At 41.6% G+C, this 18,641-nt stretch overlaps 1 protein-coding gene across 1 annotated transcript in view; it reads left to right on the top strand.

Moving 5' to 3' along the window:
• Positions 1-18,421, top strand: part of LOC136874908 (homeobox protein engrailed-1a) — a 218,758-nt gene extending 200,337 nt beyond the window's left edge. The window contains exon 2 of the mRNA XM_067148611.2: positions 17,262-18,421. Coding sequence (XP_067004712.1) covers positions 17,262-17,671 — 410 coding nt within the window. The 3' untranslated portion in view covers positions 17,672-18,421. The remainder of the gene's footprint in view (positions 1-17,261) is intronic.
• Positions 18,422-18,641: the final 220 nt, after the last annotated feature.

The following is an 18,641-nucleotide window of genomic DNA, read 5'->3' on the forward strand; positions in this document are numbered from 1 at the left end:
GCCGGGAATTTGTCGCACTAAGAGTTATTTTATGTGCCAGTACATCTCCCGACACAGGGATAGAATATTTCGATGGATTAATAAGAAAACCTCGTATCTCACAATCCTCTTCCTAGCCAATATTTCCCTTAAAACTGATCACGCCTCCAAGCCACATATTGATATTCAGTCCATCAGAACAATTTTCGTTGGGTTCATTTTCCTATGCGATTTTGTAAAGGAAAATGAACTTTACCATACCGTATGTTTGGAGACGTATTTATTCACTCCTACAGTAAAATGTATTTAAGGTAATTTTTCCTTTACACACCTACACAGTAAAATGAACACAAGGAAAATTGTTCTGATGGACTACATATCCATATGTATCTGGAAGGCGTGACCTATCTTAAGGGAAATAATGGACAGGGAGGACATTGGGAAATACGAGGTTTGCTTAGTAAGCGAACGATTTGAGCTCCTCCAAACCAGGTTCGAACCTGCCAACTTGTGTTCCGGAGGCCTCCGCTCTACTGTCCGATCTACACCACGAATAGCCATTATAATCCTTCGAATAACGAGCAAGTGATCCGAATGTGCCTTCTTCAAGACTCCAGCCACTACCATCTAAACACTAACACTATATTAGAAAGCAATTTGACGTCTAAATTACTTTTTATCTCTTTCTCAATCTCTTTTTATCTCTTTGCAATCCGTTTCTTAATTAGAAGTATATTCATAATAAAATCCCCAAGGAAAAGCTGTTCTTGTACGTAGGACTTCCCCAGTAGAACATTTCCCCCTTAGAAAACATGTTAAAGGCCAAGTGAACGCATTGTTCCGCCACCCTGCATGTCTCCGGGGACTAGGGTCGTTATGAGCTAAATGCCTCGTAATTGTCACCATGGCCCTCTTAGAGTTCTTCAACAGTAGCTATACTGCTAAATGCCTGGTAATTGTTACCATGGCCCCCTGGAGTCTGTAAAATACAGCTGCTCCCTCTAAGGATCTTACTGCCCTCTTCAGTCTGTTTGTTCATTAATGCATTCCGTGCCTTAGAAGTGAATCGATGCTTATTTAAAGAAGAGAATGTGTTCTACCTCATTTCATACAAAGTCGAACATGTAGAGTATTGAACGTCTGTTCATGTTGCCTATGAAGCCTGTAAATATTACAGTATTTTATGTGTGATGTCTTGTGACGACGTATGATAATACGGAACTGACACAGATGACGACAGCTATCATCCTGCAAAGGTGGGACAGTTCACCGAAAATGCCTTCTGATGTCAAGATCAGAATAAGACCAGGCCACCGGGCAAGTTGGCCGTGCGATTAGGGGCGCGCAGGTGTGAGCTCGCAACCGGGAGATGGTGGGTTCGAACCGGATTCTCGGCAGCCCTGAAGATGGTTTTCCGTGGTTTCCCATTTTCACGCGAGGAAAATGCTGGGTCTGTACCTTATTTAAGGCCTCAGCCTCTTCCTTCCCATTCCTAGGCCTTTCCTGTTCCATCGTCGCCCATAAGACCTATCTGTGTCGGTGCGACGTAAAGCAAAATAGCAACAAAAAAAGACCACCCCTCGCTATCTTCAGAGTAATGAACTTGCAATGTTAATAAAATCAAGTATGGTTCACCACACGCAACGAAATGGACCGCCACGCTGAGTGGCTCAGACGGTTGAGGCGTTGGCCTTTTGGCCCCAACTTGGCAGGTTCGATCCTGGCTCAGTCCGGTGGTATTTGAAGATGCTCAAATACGTCGTCATCGTCGTGTCAGTAGATTTACTAGCTCGTAAAAGATCTAATGCGGGACTAAATTCCGGCACCTCGGCGTCTCTAGAAACCGTGGTAGTTAGTGGGACGTTAAGCAAATAACATTATTACGAAATGGACCTCGACGTACAGGTTAAGATATAGGCAGGAAAGACGTGTTTCTTTATCCTACGGAATATACCAGATCCACCTTCCATGTCGAAAGAAGATCGAGATCTATACCTGGCCGATTACATTGTATGGCTTCGAAACACTGACAGCTAGGAATACTTACTGAGACAAGCTTGATATCTTCGAAAGGTAAGTGAAGTGACGAATCCTCTGTCTTATCAAAGATAGAGGATAGTAGAGACAGGGCAGACTCTGTCGTTGCGGTCCCGTTCGATGAAAGCTACTTCTATGAACAATTACCTCACAACTTATCATTGTTAAATGAAAAAAACCACTACTTCCGTGTTTGTTTTGATATGTATTTATACCTTTGGTCAAAGCCTAAAGTAAAATAGCGCAGATGAGGTAATGATTGTTTCGCTATTTGTTTTACGTCATATCGACACAGACAGGTCTTATGGTGACGATGGGATAGGACTGGTAAGGAAGCGACCGCCACGCCATCTGCCTGGTGTGAAAATGGGAAGCCATAGAAGACCATCTTCAGGGCTGTGGAAAGTGGAGTTTGAACCTGCTATCACTCGAATGCAAGCTAACAGCTACACGCCTCGACCGGTGCAATCACAGATCTGCATTATACATATTTTTGTTATTTATTTATTTATAGGATGACTTTTAATGCCGGGTCTGTCCGAGTATATCGTCGTTGCCGGGACAAAACCTTCTATGTGATAATATTTTTGGAGATATACTGACCCGCAGCACATACATTATGAAGAGCGAGAATGCCTTGACAATATTCACACAATATTGCACCTTAGATGACAGAACCTTACCGGCCCAAGTTCTAAGCTAAAATATTTCACATAGGAGGTTTTGCCCCGGCAGCTACGATATGTTCGGTTCACCTGATGCAGGTCTATATATTTGAAACCCATAGGCGACCTGCGAATTTGGTCGTGGGATGATGATAATAAGGCAGAGAGAAGGGGACACCCGGTGCCGGCGCATAGTCTACTCCTGTTGAATGACACCAAGGGGTCTGTTTAAGGTTTAAACCCTAACGTCCCTATCAGACGGACGTATCACCATGAGCAGTATGATATCGTCGCTGGAAAGGTAAAAGGTTGTATTCCATAAAGCTCTTCCTATCAATTATTCTCCTTAAGACTGGTCACGCCTCCCAGCCACATATGGATACGCAGTCCATCAGAACAATGTCCGCTGTGTTCGTTTTCCTATGTTGACGATTAAACGAAAATGAACCTTACATGCATTGTACACTAGGAGTGCGCAAATACGTAATGCAAACGTACATTCCTACAGTACGGTACTGTAAGGTTCATTTTCCTTTACACATGAGCATAGGAAAATGAACACAACAAAATTTGTTCTGATGGACTGCATATCCATACGTGGCTGGGAGGCGTGACCAGTCTTAAGGAGAATAATTGATAGGAGGAGCTTTGTGGAATACAACCTTTTACCTTTCCAGCGATGATATGCTTTCACTTCATCTGGACACCGCGGATTAGTTTGCTAACAATAGCTACATAAAAGTATTATAATAATAATAATAATAATAATAATAATAATAATAATAATTGTTACCGTGTTTTTGTGGTAGGTAGGCGTGAAAGAAGGTGCTGGGTGGTGAATGGATCTCAAGCTACTAAAGAGAAATTAATTAAAATTTAACAAGGTTATATTTTCTTCTCAAAATTAGATAACAAAAATAGAACAGGTACTTAGTAGCCGACACACGATTTGAAAGGAACAATTTACACAGTTACCCCCTTTGGGGCTTCAAGAATCAGATACATAAGTCTTGAGCAATGAGCCCAACTTTACAAATATAAGTTATTCAACAAAGGGGCCGAAAACCCCCAAACATGCCAGAAACATTTGCTTCCAATTACATATAAAAGCCTTCTTGAGGCAGAAACCACGATTTACAAAGGGGCTACTTGCCCTAAGGAAAAAGCCTATCTTAGGCCACTCCTAATTCAACCTTTAAGCCGGCCTCCAAAGTCATATACACAGGGGTAAAATACCCAACCTACTGAGGTCTATTAAATGAAAGAAGGTTGATTACAAGATCTCTAAAATCACAATTTGAGAGGAGGCGAACTAGCACTCCTAAGACATTTTGTTTTTAAGACCTACTTGGCACTAGGCCGTAAATACAAGGGCTAATCCCATACTACCGAGGTGACTTAAGAACAAGACAATTTACATTACATTACGGAAGAATAGGTTGAGAAAATAAGTTCACCTCAAAACAATATGAGTGGGAGCTCGAGAGGGTTAGCACTCTCTATCCCAGGATGTAGCTTTAAAAGATAGAACAGATACCAGTTGTTTTTACATTTTAAAGGAAAGTTACATGGTGGAAGGCCTAGAACCCGCCCCGAAGGTTAAACTGCTGAGCAAGCAAAGAAAGAAGTTATTACTTGGCCATTACCTTGTTGTAGACGCCGCCGAAGAAAGAGGCGCTTCCCGCCTCCTGCTATGTACTTAATACACTGAAAGATGGAACAGAAGTGGCCTGGAGACCCTAAAATCAGCAGTTTATATCCTCTCGCGGAAGATTCTAGGCGTTAGGGGAAATAAAACACCCTCCCTCAAAGTTTTTATTGGCTAGGGAAAAGAAACCCCTACATAGAGGAAGAAGAAACACATTATTGGTGGAAAATTAATTAAAGAAATTCGGGATTGGCTAGATCCAAAATAAGGGGAAAAAGAGGGGTATACAGCCAACTTAAACCATGACAGAAAGAAATTTAACCAAGAACGAACTCTTGAAATAAAAATTTCTCCAACAAAATAGTTCTTTGATTTCGCACTAGGTTGCACTATTGTAATTCTTCAGTAGTGTCCTCTAGAAGAGAAAGTTCACACTTCTTACTTCAAGCGAAACAAAGACACATAAAAAATGACACAGTTCACAAACTCAAAAATTTCCAAGTGGTGACATCTTCTGAGAAACTAGAAAATTAATAGAGTAGATAAAGTTCAGATTTCCACCAGAAGAGGAATTTCAACTGGCGCAACTTTTAAATAACCGGAGTAGAGGTGTACCGCCCGGTACAGACCTCCCCCCCAAAAGTTCCTCCAAGGGGTAACACAGAAGAGCATAACTTTTGATAGAAAGTAAGGTCCAAGTTTTAATGTGAATGTGAAGATAGTTTGCAGTAGCATTTATGAGAATTAGGTTTGTTTCAATTTCAAAATTTGTTGTTGCAGGTGAAGTAAAGTCTTTCTGTTTGTAGAAGTTGAATTTCTGAAGATAAACTTTTAATACTTGAAAGTGATGAAAAATTTGGCAATGTCCACCAATTATTGTTGTTGAATTCCCAAGTGTAATCATTACTTATAGTAACTGTTCATGTAGTTGATGTTGATGAAGTGAGGTGGCCAGACCGGCCGTTACAGCTTGCGTCCAAAGGAGGCCGCTCGGACCCCTCAAGTACCCTGAGATGCCGCTCGCCCGCACTATGAGGGGAGCAGAGGTGTTGAAACACGCCGCGGCCGCGGTGAACATATACAGGCTGCGGGCAATTAGCAGGTCGTGCGCCGCACATCAGCCTTGGCCGGGAGGAGAGCTCCGGCTCGCCGGGCACATGTCGTCTTCGCTGGAGAGGAGGGGGCCCATCCCCCTCCCCAGTTGCTGCACTTCGCTGCGCGGCTGCGGGGGCACTGAAACATTAAAGCTAGGCGGCAGAATTGTGTTGGACCATCATGTTTCTTTGAGGGCACAGGCTTGTAGAGAGATTGAGGGGCCAGCGGCGTGCAGATATCCATGGTATTCATTAAGCCACTGTGTAGAGTGGAGCAGGAGACGGGAGCGTGGTAATGGCCGTGGCAAAGACAGGATGGCAGTTTAATGGGTCGGGGCAGGTTTCACAAACATGCTCACATAAGAAACAATTTCTTATAGAAGGGGCAGAATGCCTAGGAATTGAAAACTCAAAACAAAATATAACCTTCATATTCCTTTCAAGATAATATGAAGCAAGTTAACACGTAAATTACACCGGTTTCACCTGTGACAGGTGAACCCTAAATATCCTCTCGGTGGCTGGATTGCTAACTAACAACGTAACTGGCGTAAGAAAATCGAGAATGATACAAGGTCCATGAAATCTGGGGGCAAGTTTGCCCGCGGGAACAAAATTCTTGACCATAACCTGGTCACCTACCTTCAAAGGGGTGGGTCTCCGTCCACGATCATACCTTTCCCTAACCTTTTCATGAGACACTTTAAGATTGGCTTTAGCCTTCTTCCAAAGATCTTTAATGCTGTCCGGATCTATTGTCTCGGGTAGAATGTCATTCAGAGACCAGAAGTTAGAGAGCGGCGAGTTGGGAACAAACTTAAACATCAAAGAAGCTGGAGTAAACTTGTGAGATTCATGAACCGCCGAATTCAAAGCAAAAGCTATCCAATGCAGGGACGTGTCCCACCTGGAAGGATCTTCATGATGATAGGCAATGAGTGCGGACCTGAGATTACGGTTAACCCGTTCAGCCAGAGATGGTTGAGGGTAATAAGCTGAAGTAGTTACATGAGAGATGGACAAGTCAAAGCAGAATTTACGAAATAAATTTGATGTGAACGCCTTAGCATTATCAGATACAATATATTGACACGGACCAAAAGAAGCAAAAATAGAATTTAAGCAAGTAATGGTGGACTGAGCGGTAGCCAGCTTAGTCGGGAATAACCAGGAAAATCTAGTAAAACCATCTACACACACAAGGATGAACTTGTTAGCATTACCCTTTGACTGGGGGAAGGGTCCTACATAATCGATATACAGGCGTTCCATGGGGCGCGACGCTTGATGCGAAGACAAAAGGCCTACCTTGGTGGACATGGTGGGTTTACTAAGCAAACACGATTTACAAGCTTTTACAAGTTCACGGATTTCACCGTCCATACCTTTCCAGATGAACATTTCCCTAATTTTTTCACGGGTTTTAAAGATTCCAAGATGCCCTCCCAATGGGGTCTCATGATAATACTTAAAGATCATAGGTACCAGAACAGCTGGAACGACAACTTTCACCATCTTGTCATGCCTCGAAGGGCAACATAAAACACCATTCCTCAGAACATAAGGGACAACATGTTCCCCAGAAGAAAGGGTTTCCATTATCGAAGCCAGCGTCGGATCTTCACGTTGGTACTTCTCAATATCTCTAAAGAGCATGGGAGCATCTGTTAAGATGGCATTAACCTCAGATAGTATGGACTCGGAAGGTGATGAACTGTCGACAGGTTCATGGGTCTCGACGTCGTTAGAAAACATACGGCTGAGTCCATCAGCAACGACATTTTCAGTACCTCTGATATGCCGTACATCGAATTGGAAGGCAGAAATACGGATGGCCCAACGGGCTATACGACCAGTACGACGCGGCCTACCTAAGACCCAGCTTAAAGCTTGATTATCTGTCTCCAAGTCGAATTTGACATGTTCCAGATAGAGACGGAACTTTTCTAAGGCAAATAAAACTGCCAAACCTTCAAGCTCATATATGGAGTACTTTGCTTCTTGAGCTGACAATGTCCTAGACGCATAGGCGATGGGTCGCCTCCCTAGTTCAGTCTCTTGAAGAAGGACTGCAGCTACCGCCGACGACGACGCGTCGGTTTGGACGATGAATTTCTTCGAGAAATCAGGCATAGCAAGTACAGGGGCATTACAGAGAGCTAATTTAAGGTCTTCAAAAGCGGCTTGTTGAGAAGGTCCCCACTCAAATTTGATGCCTTTCCTACGAAGAAGGTTCAAGGGCGCCGCTCTATTAGCGAAGTTAGGAATAAACTTTCTGAAGAAATTCACCATACCAATGAATCTAGCGATACCTTTGATGTCCTTAGGAGGTTTAAAATCACGGATGGCCTGTGTTCTAGAATGATCAACTGCTACACCATCAGGTGATACAATATGCCCCAGGAATGACATAGAGGGCTTAGCAAAGGCAACCTTGGACAACTTGACAGTTAACCCAGCCTTACGAAGGCGATCGAGAACTTCTCGCAGATGATCTAGGTGTTCTTCAAAAGTCTCTGAAAATACGACGACATGATCCAAGTAGTGATATAAATATTCAAATTTGATGTCGGAGAAGACCCTATCCAACAGCCTAGTGAGTACAGCTGCCCCCGTGGGGAGCCCGAAAGGCACGCGGTTGTATTCGTATAAATTCCAGTCCGTGGCAAACGCTGTAAGATGTTTAGACTCTTCGGCTAGAGGAATTTGGTTGTAGGCCTGATTCAAATCCAAGATCGTGAAGAACTTGGCCTTACGAAACCATGAAAAACAAGAATGAAGGTCAGGAAGGGGCACAGATTGCAACACCACCTTCCGATTGAGAGCCCTGTAATCAATGACAGGCCTGAAGCCTCCTTGGGGTTTCGGGACTAGAAAAATAGGCGAAGAATACGCCGACTTAGAGGGCCTAATAATACCATCCTTCAACATCTGATCGATGATTTCTTTCAGAGCTTTCATTTTAGGAGGAGACAGCCTATAAGGAGGAAAGCGAACAGAAATCGAATCCGTGACCTCAATTTTGTATTCAATAAGGTCAGTAACACCAAGAGTATCAGAGAACACCTCGGGAAACGACTGACACAATTTGCGAATACTATCAGCCTGCTCCTCAGGTAGATGTCTAAGGTCTAACAACATCTCATCCTGGGTAGGCGAAATAGATGAACATGATGCAGAATTACACTTTAATAGAGGGATTTTACAATTAGAGGCAAATTTGAATGTGCACGACTTACTCTGAAGATCGAGCACAAGACCAGTGTGAGACATGAAGTCCGCTCCCAGTATGATGGGGCAAGACAAATGCTTGGCCACAAACAATTTGATTTTCCATGTAAATTTAAAAACACGAATTTTGACATGTAAGGAACCTAGAATTTCTAATGGGGATGAATTAGCCGAAACATATTTAACAGGAGATGAGTCATAGTCAGGGAGTTTACAAACAGATTTCAATTTAGAATACCAATCAGCCGAAATAATGGAACAAACACTGCCTGAATCTAAGAGAGCTGTTATAGGCTCGTTATTTAACTCAATCTTAAGAAAAGGAACAGGTGCGGGGGTATCCGCCGCAATCCTAAGACACTCTCTGGGGCATTCGAAAAAAAATTTTGAAGATTGCTCATTCCCTGAGTTCTCGACCTTTTTGCCCGGGGCTGAGCCTTGGAAAGCAGAATTAGTCGACTCAGCCGAAGCCGCTAGTCACTTTTTATTATTGGCATAGGTGGAATTTGCACCAGAAGTTGAGCAGGAGGGGGTGCTATTTGAGTTTGGGCAATTCTTGGCGATATGTGAGAAAGCCCCACATTTAAAGCAGCCTTGTGATGAACCAGCTCCATTCCTAGTCCCACTTGGCTTGATCAGTGGACACTTGTTGCGCAGATGGTCAGGCGACCCGCAAGCATAACATTTACGGGGATTGACTGGTCGGCGAGGTGGAGGCCGAGTGTTACTAAAGGAAGGCGGGGGTTCTTTCGCGACACGCAAAGAATCGGCGTACCTAACTCCTTCCGCAGAGACGGCCAATGCTTCAAGTTCAGAGAAGGTTTGCGGACACGCCGCGAAACACAAATATGACCTGTAGGCTGGCGAAATACCTTCTACAATAGCCTGTACAATCTGATCTTCAGGAAAGTGCAGAGCAAACACCCTAGTGTAGAATTTGATATCTTGTATGAAATCAGCCAAGTTTTCATCCAAGCGCTGTACACGGTAATAGTACTTCTGAATCAGAGATGACCTGGCGCGGGCAGGAATAAAATTTGCAAGCAAATGTGCATGGAAATCTTCGATAGATGACTGTTCAGCTATGGCTCTTACTATTTTATCAGAAAGAATACCAATTGCATAGGGATAGATGATTTGCAAAATCTGACAAGGGGAAAGAGAAAACACAAGGGCATGATCCTGAAATTCCACTAAAAATCTTAAAAATGAAATAACTTCACTAGTGGTGTTGACAGAAAACTTAGAGATACCTCTTAGCAACATTGCCAATGGATGAGGCAAGCTGCTAAACCCAGGTGACATAGTAGGTAAAGGTTTCAATGGCAAAGAAGTTAATTCAGAACGGATGTTACCCAATGACGCACGGCGTTCAGATTCGTTGTTCGATGGGGCAGAGATAGTTTGAGCAGCCACGGTTATCCTATTGACTTCTCCCTGAGGAGGCACTTCATCACTACCTACATTCACTGTGGCGGGTTGATCAGTTTTGGGAGGAACTTCGCCGGTTAGCAATTGAGTGACCTTATTAGACAATTCAGAAATAGTTTCAAGGAGTGTATTAGCGTCCTTCCTCTGAACGTCATTCACCTTTAGAGACAACAGATCATTAACTCTATTTGCAAAGTGATACAGCCTGCCTTGCACACGCTTAATTTGATTAGGAGACGGATCGTTTTCATCAAAAAAACTAACTACAGATGCTAGCCCAGTAATATTTTCGACGATCGTGGAAAGAGAGTCATCAATTTCTTTCTCTCCCAAATTGGGGATGGAAATGGGCAAATCAAGGGACTCTCTAAGTTTGTTTGTGTCGATTGCAACCGTGCCTCCAGATTGCACATTTCTGATAGTTAACTCGTATATCAACTCCTCTTTGCGCAAATAGTTAAGGAGGAGAACATCGCGAGGGCCGGGCATGATGACAGAACAATTTTGAAAAACTCAAAAAATTCCAGCAACTGAGAAAATTGTTAGAGTTCGAATCAAAGCGATGTTTATCCGTCAAAAGGGGCTAAATTGAGACCCATTCAACCACGCTCTGCTACCACTTGTTACCGTGTTTTTGTGGTAGGTAGGCGTGAAAGAAGGTGCTGGGTGGTGAATGGATCTCAAGCTACTAAAGAGAAATTAATTAAAATTTAACAAGGTTATATTTTCTTCTCAAAATTAGATAACAAAAATAGAACAGGTACTTAGTAGCCGACACACGATTTGAAAGGAACAATTTACACAGTTACCCCCTTTGGGGCTTCAAGAATCAGATACATAAGTCTTGAGCAATGAGCCCAACTTTACAAATATAAGTTATTCAACAAAGGGGCCGAAAACCCCCAAACATGCCAGAAACATTTGCTTCCAATTACATATAAAAGCCTTCTTGAGGCAGAAACCACGATTTACAAAGGGGCTACTTGCCCTAAGGAAAAAGCCTATCTTAGGCCACTCCTAATTCAACCTTTAAGCCGGCCTCCAAAGTCATATACACAGGGGTAAAATACCCAACCTACTGAGGTCTATTAAATGAAAGAAGGTTGATTACAAGATCTCTAAAATCACAATTTGAGAGGAGGCGAACTAGCACTCCTAAGACATTTTGTTTTTAAGACCTACTTGGCACTAGGCCGTAAATACAAGGGCTAATCCCATACTACCGAGGTGACTTAAGAACAAGACAATTTACATTACATTACGGAAGAATAGGTTGAGAAAATAAGTTCACCTCAAAACAATATGAGTGGGAGCTCGAGAGGGTTAGCACTCTCTATCCCAGGATGTAGCTTTAAAAGATAGAACAGATACCAGTTGTTTTTACATTTTAAAGGAAAGTTACATGGTGGAAGGCCTAGAACCCGCCCCGAAGGTTAAACTGCTGAGCAAGCAAAGAAAGAAGTTATTACTTGGCCATTACCTTGTTGTAGACGCCGCCGAAGAAAGAGGCGCTTCCCGCCTCCTGCTATGTACTTAATACACTGAAAGATGGAACAGAAGTGGCCTGGAGACCCTAAAATCAGCAGTTTATATCCTCTCGCGGAAGATTCTAGGCGTTAGGGGAAATAAAACACCCTCCCTCAAAGTTTTTATTGGCTAGGGAAAAGAAACCCCTACATAGAGGAAGAAGAAACACATTATTGGTGGAAAATTAATTAAAGAAATTCGGGATTGGCTAGATCCAAAATAAGGGGAAAAAGAGGGGTATACAGCCAACTTAAACCATGACAGAAAGAAATTTAACCAAGAACGAACTCTTGAAATAAAAATTTCTCCAACAAAATAGTTCTTTGATTTCGCACTAGGTTGCACTATTGTAATTCTTCAGTAGTGTCCTCTAGAAGAGAAAGTTCACACTTCTTACTTCAAGCGAAACAAAGACACATAAAAAATGACACAGTTCACAAACTCAAAAATTTCCAAGTGGTGACATCTTCTGAGAAACTAGAAAATTAATAGAGTAGATAAAGTTCAGATTTCCACCAGAAGAGGAATTTCAACTGGCGCAACTTTTAAATAACCGGAGTAGAGATGTACCGCCCGGTACAATAATAATAATAATAATAATAATGGCGTATGGCCTCCGGAGAAGCCTAGTGCAGGTCTCTTTCTCGTAGACGGCATATTAGGTGACCTGCATGTCTGTGAAGATGTGAGCCCTACCTAGGATGATTTCTAATGTTGAATACGCCATACACACCCCACCCCCGAGCCATTGGAATTAACCAATTAAGGTTAAAATCCCCGACCCGGCCGGGAATCGAACCCGGGACCCCTCTGAACTGAAGGCCAGCACGCTGACCATTCAGCCAACGAGTCGGACGTAGTAGTAGTAATATTTTATTATCATTACCTTCTTAGGATTCTTCCCATATATTTTATCTTATAATATTAGTAACACAAAAATAAGTATACCATCATGTTAAATATTTATGATCGTATTAAACATACTTTTATAAGCATAATTATTTGTGCTATGTAGTAATTGTTACACATATCACTAGTCCGTGAAAACATTGTTAAATGTTGACGAGCTTATTTTGATGTACCTAGTTTCTTGAAATCAAGCTCAAAAGATGAGAGGTACAAGCTAAAATCCGGACTTGCGTTAAGCTTGATACGGTACTTTTAATTTTTATGAGAGTATGAGAAGAATAAGCTCTCGTCACTCTTTCAGTACTAGTGAATGATAAGATGTACCTGAGGACCTATTCACTGAGCTGTTATCATTCATCACCGACATTTTTCAGGGAATTAATAACATATTGTTCTTCAGTTCCTCTCATTTTCGCAGATTTGAATTGGTACATTTCGTCTTTTCCTGTCATTACTGACTATTCTTCGATGAACACACGTGACACCGGTCTGGAAACTCTGCTTGTAATGAATATATACTATAGCAGGACTTGAAATAGAATAGCAATGAGTTCATGTAGAATGCATTTTAAAAAGATCATACATTTATTTCCAATAACGTCTTACAGTATTATGGTAAGTAACGAGATGGCATTACAAACGAACCCATGGCAATAAATAAGAGACAGGCCGTCTTATTGAATTCAGAGACTTTATAAACATCAAACAGAAATAACTCTTCAGTATCATAACTATTCCATCTCTGTTATTTTAAATGTTTGAGTATCTTGCGATGAGAATAGCCATTACCAATTCACGATATATAACTGATACCCGAAGCGCAGTGCTGTAGAAATATAGCAAAGCTAATGACATGATCTATTCTGCCGCCAGTAGTTTGTTTCGCAAATGACAGTTGTATCGTTAAGGAGGCCATGCATGTCGTTCAACTGTCTTTTAAGAAGCCATGTGCTGCTTTCTCTGTTTGTTCTCGACAACGATGCTAATAATGCATATCGGAAATGACTCTTTCGGTTTAGGAAAGGGAGTTGTGTATCGCGAATTCAAATGTCATTAGCTCATTCCTTAACGAGATTCTAAAGAGATAGAATGACTTGGAATTAACTGCTCATTTTTGAAACATTCAGTATATTCTCCACTTACATGGATATCTGCATGAAGAATAATGATTATTCTTTGTACTGATGTTGTTGACCTTATAATTTAAATTAATTACGCTAAAAGTTAACGGAGAACAGTTTGAATTGTGTTCTGTAGACAGTACATTATTGTCGAGAATTCCTAAATAGAGCAGAAGGCCGGATAACGACCGTTTGTAACTAAAGTGCCAGTTCTTTGCATGAATTACAGTAATTTTGCCAATTTCGATGACAGAGACACATTAGCTGCAAAGGGGACATTACCAAAACTGATGTTTGACTTTAAATATACATTTCCACTGAAGATAAACATTTAAACATGCCAGCTTTGTTATTATAGACACCATTCACAGCTGTTACACGATTTTTTCTTCTATATGGAAGTTTCCCCAAGGCCAGGCTTATACCCCCAAATTATCTTTAGTATTTTGTGTTCACATTATTTTGTTTCATGGATTATATGACAAACAACAACTACACTTTATCATGCATTTTCTTTCTCTTATTGTACCTCATGATACTGGCAGTAACAAAAACAAAAACAATCTACACACAGCTGTAAAGTCCCCTTCCATAGACATAGTAATGTATTTACCTGCATATTTACTTGTTATTAAACGATTGTTCACTAACTGAAAAAAATGTTTTCTGAAGTAACCTAAATATTGTCGCTGGAAATTACTGCAGCAATACACGTTCGCATGACAGATTTACTCACTTCAACAGTATAATGAATATGATGTACAGAAACATTCTAATTGTTTTAGTATATTATAGCCAGGACTTTCTAAATAGAACAAAGGACACATAACGACCGTTTGTAAATAAACTGTAAGTCGTTTGCATTAATTACAATAATTTTGTCAATACAGATGGCAGAAAGACATTAACTTACAAGGGGACATCAGAAAAAAATTGATATTTGACTTGAAATACTTACTTGTGATGAAAATAAACGTTTTAACTTGTCAGCATTGTTGTTATTGTAGACACTACACACAGCTTTTACACGAATATTTCTTATGTAAGGACGTTACCCCTTGGCCAGAATTATATTCGTAAATTGGCTTCGGAGGATGGTATTCACTTTTGTTTCAGGAATTGTACTCCGTGCAACAACAATCCTTTATTAAATAATTTTCTTTGTCTCTGATATTGTATAGAAATTTTCCTGATGATACTGGCAGTAAGAAAAAAACATACATACAGCTGCACAGATTCTAACCATATAATTTTCAATGTAATTGCTCGGTTGTCTGTTTATATGCTTACTTACGATTGCTAAATACAGTAATTGAAAAATATTTTCTAATATGGCCTAAATATGCTATTGAAAATAGGTTGCAAGCAGTTAGAAAACAATATCGTCGCTCGACCGGTACAAGGTTGTATTCCACAAAGCTCTTCCTATCGATTATTCTTCTTAAGACTGGTCACGCCTCCCAGCCACGTATGGATATGCATTCCATCAGAACAAATTTTGTTGTGTTCATTTTCCTATGCCCATGTGTAAATGAAAATACATTACTGCAGTCCGGCACGGCAAGGTTCATTTTCCTTTACCACAGACCATGGGGAAATATTCTAATGGACTGCATATCCTTATATGGCGAAAAGGTGTAACCAGTCTTATGGATAGCAAGGATAGGTTAGGAAGAGCATTGTCAGATACGTGGTACTGTTTCTTAAGGCGCGATATATTTTCAGTTTTAATTCGACGTGAAAGCCTGGAAGATGTGTGTGTAAACAAGAGGTTAAAACTATTTAACACTACCACCTGGTAGCTGCACGGTCGGCTGTCCGAGATGTGAATAACGGCATTAACAGCCGCTATACTAAGTTATCCACGATACTTTTACCATCTTGGTACGGTCCAGGAGTTCTCTTAGTGCCGAGATCACAAGTAGGCATTTTAGTAGAAGCTTTTACCTTCCATTCCTTCATAACCCAACTTTGTATCCGCAGAGCTGATTTTGATACTTTATTATTAACTATGGTAGCCTACTACTACTACTACTACTACACTCATGTTCATAAAAAACAGAACACCTTGAAAGGTTAGAGATAGGAAGTTGATGTTCACAGGACATGTTCATTAGTATGTCATGTTCTGCAGAAGCCATTAGCATTTCAGTCACCTAGGTTCAGCGTGTGTCCTGTTGCCTAGTAGGCACTGGGTCCTCCATGGGCACTGATAACTTGTTCCATGCGTGATGGCATCGACGCGTATAAGCCGCTAATAGCATCCTGAGGTATAGTCATCCATGCTGCATTCACCTGGTTCCACAGTTCATATATGATGCTTGGCATTGGGTCACAGCGCCGCACCTGTCGTTTCACCATACCCCACACATTTTCGATTGGCGACAAGTCCGGTGATCGCGTGGCCCAGGACAACAGCCGGGCATCATGTTAAATAAGAAGGCACGTGTTCGTGCAGCAACATTTGGTCGAGCATTGTCCAGCTGAAATATGGCGTCTGGGGTATCGTGCAGAAAGGGTATGGCTACAGGTCGCAGGATTGCAAGTGTGATTTGTGGTTGTACCCAATAGCACCCCACACCATAAGGCCTTGAGTTGGCGCTACATGTCTTATGCGAATACAGTCAATGTGATGCCTCTCCCCCTGTTGCGGCGAACCAAATTGCAACCATCATTTTCAAACAAAAAGAACTAGGATTAGTCCGAAAACACTATATGCTGTCATTCCTGTCTTCAGTGACGTCGTTCCATACACCATTGTAGTCTAGCATGTTTATACAAGTTAGTCAAAGGTAGGCGGAAAAGTGGACGACGCACCGGTCACCCAGACCGTAATAAACGGTGATGGACTGTCACTCTTGATAGTGTACGATGTGTTACACTGTTCCATTGTTGCGCCAGAGCCGAGGATGACGCAGATCTGTTCTGCAATGCCATTCCGATGACGTATCGATCTTCTCGGGGTGGGGGTGGGCGTGGTCTGGGTGGTGCGACCAGACCCATCTCGTCGTATTCTTCGGCCTTCTATGAACCATTATATACACATACGTTGCACTGCCGACACAATTCGTTCCACACGAGCAGCAATTTCCCAGATGGATGCATCACGTTCTCTCATACCAATAATGCGCCGTCTTTCAAACATACTCATTTGACGGTTCGGTTCTCGCATGCATCTGCGAGGTACCATGCACGTCTGCTCAAGTCACACTGATCCATTACCTTCGGTACCACAGGCACATTTTACCAGTCGGTGGTGGTGCGCCGAGATATCAATGTGGACCTTGAACCTGAGGGCCGACATGGTTCAAGTGCTTCAGAACATACTAATATATACATGTCCTGTGAATATGAACTTCCTATCAGTAGTCTTTCAAGGTGTTCTGGTTTCTATGAACATGAGTGTACAATCGAACTGATTGGACAAAATTTAAATTTTGTAACCTTGAACAGAAAAGGAGATTTCTCAAGCTAGTCTGATATAAACGGTGGTGAGAACGGTAATCAAATAACTCAATACTAAGTTGAGAAAGGTTGTCCCTAGTAGATTCATTTACTTGTCTCTGTGAATTTTGTATTTTCCACGATTGTACTGACATAATATTTCTTTTATTTGCAGGGCCAAGATCGAGACGAATAAAGCGCAAAGATAAGAAACCCGAAGAGAAACGCCCCCGCACTGCATTCAGTGGTGAACAGCTGGCGAGACTGAAGAGCGAGTTCGCGGAAAACCGCTACTTGACGGAGCGGCGTCGGCAGGACCTGGCGCGAGAGTTAGGACTGAACGAAGCGCAGATCAAGATCTGGTTCCAGAACAAGCGAGCCAAGATCAAGAAGGCGAGCGGCCAGAAGAACCCACTGGCCCTGCAGCTGATGGCTCAGGGACTCTACAATCACTCGACAGTGCCCATTGACGAGGACGAGGAGGAACAAGCCGCTGCTGCGGCGGCTAAGGCGGCAGCGGCGGTAGCAGCCAAAGCGGCAGCGTCCACTGGATCTCTCCTCATGGCGGGAGGTGGAGTGCCCTGAAGATGTAGGCAAACTGCGTCCCCTGTTCTGTGATAAGATTGTGTTGGTCAGTGACGGAAAAGTGCGAATAAAACACTGACTTTATTGAAAAAAATGTAGACAAAATGTGAATCCCTGTTCTCATTCTCATTGTTAGACACTCTTTCGATACAAGAGGTTAAACACAAAATACTACTCAGACAATTCTTCATAATTCATATAAAGAAACTTCAGTGTGTTAAAGTGAAAGAACCTAAAGACCAAGTTATTAGACGGCATGTAAGGACGACGGATAACGACGAGTGACTGAATCATTTTCAAATAATTTGAATCCTAATATAGAAAGAAATATTTTCGAACGTTTCAATGCGGTTATCTCTGTTATATTTGCACCAGTCTTCACACTTTGTTGCGTTAAATGAAACTCTGTGATTAGTTGAAAAATTTTAAGTGTCAAGTAGTGTGATATCCATCGCCAGCTCTGAATGTGATATTTTACTCTTCACTCACACACAAAAGACAACTCCATTTTAAGCTACGGAGATATTTCAATTTTAGCTCTATATCGTACGAAATTCACTATTACAGACAAAACTAAACAGATGATTTGCAATCAATCAAAATAATCACGAAATAACTCACACACGCAAAGAACATAGGAATAACAACATCTGATCTGTCTAGCCTGTAGAAAAAGAAACAGCAACAACAGAAAACCGTTAATAATAATCAGTTGTAGCACAGCTTCTAACATTTGAGAAATTTTAAAACTGGTACATTAGTTATGGGAAACTTTTCTTTTTTTTTCATTTTTCGAGAATAACAGAACATCGAATCATTAGTGCCTGGAAAATACGATGAAGATGTTTAGGGTCTGCTCATATCCTCTTCTAGAGTTTCTGGAATTCATACCCATAAAAAATCATTGGTAACTGATAAGGACTAAAGACTTTTTTAAACTTTTTGTGACTCAAGAAAAATCCACGTTAAA

Source organism: Anabrus simplex, chromosome 5 (assembly GCF_040414725.1).
Source record: "Anabrus simplex isolate iqAnaSimp1 chromosome 5, ASM4041472v1, whole genome shotgun sequence".
Lineage (NCBI taxonomy): Eukaryota > Metazoa > Arthropoda > Insecta > Orthoptera > Tettigoniidae > Anabrus > Anabrus simplex.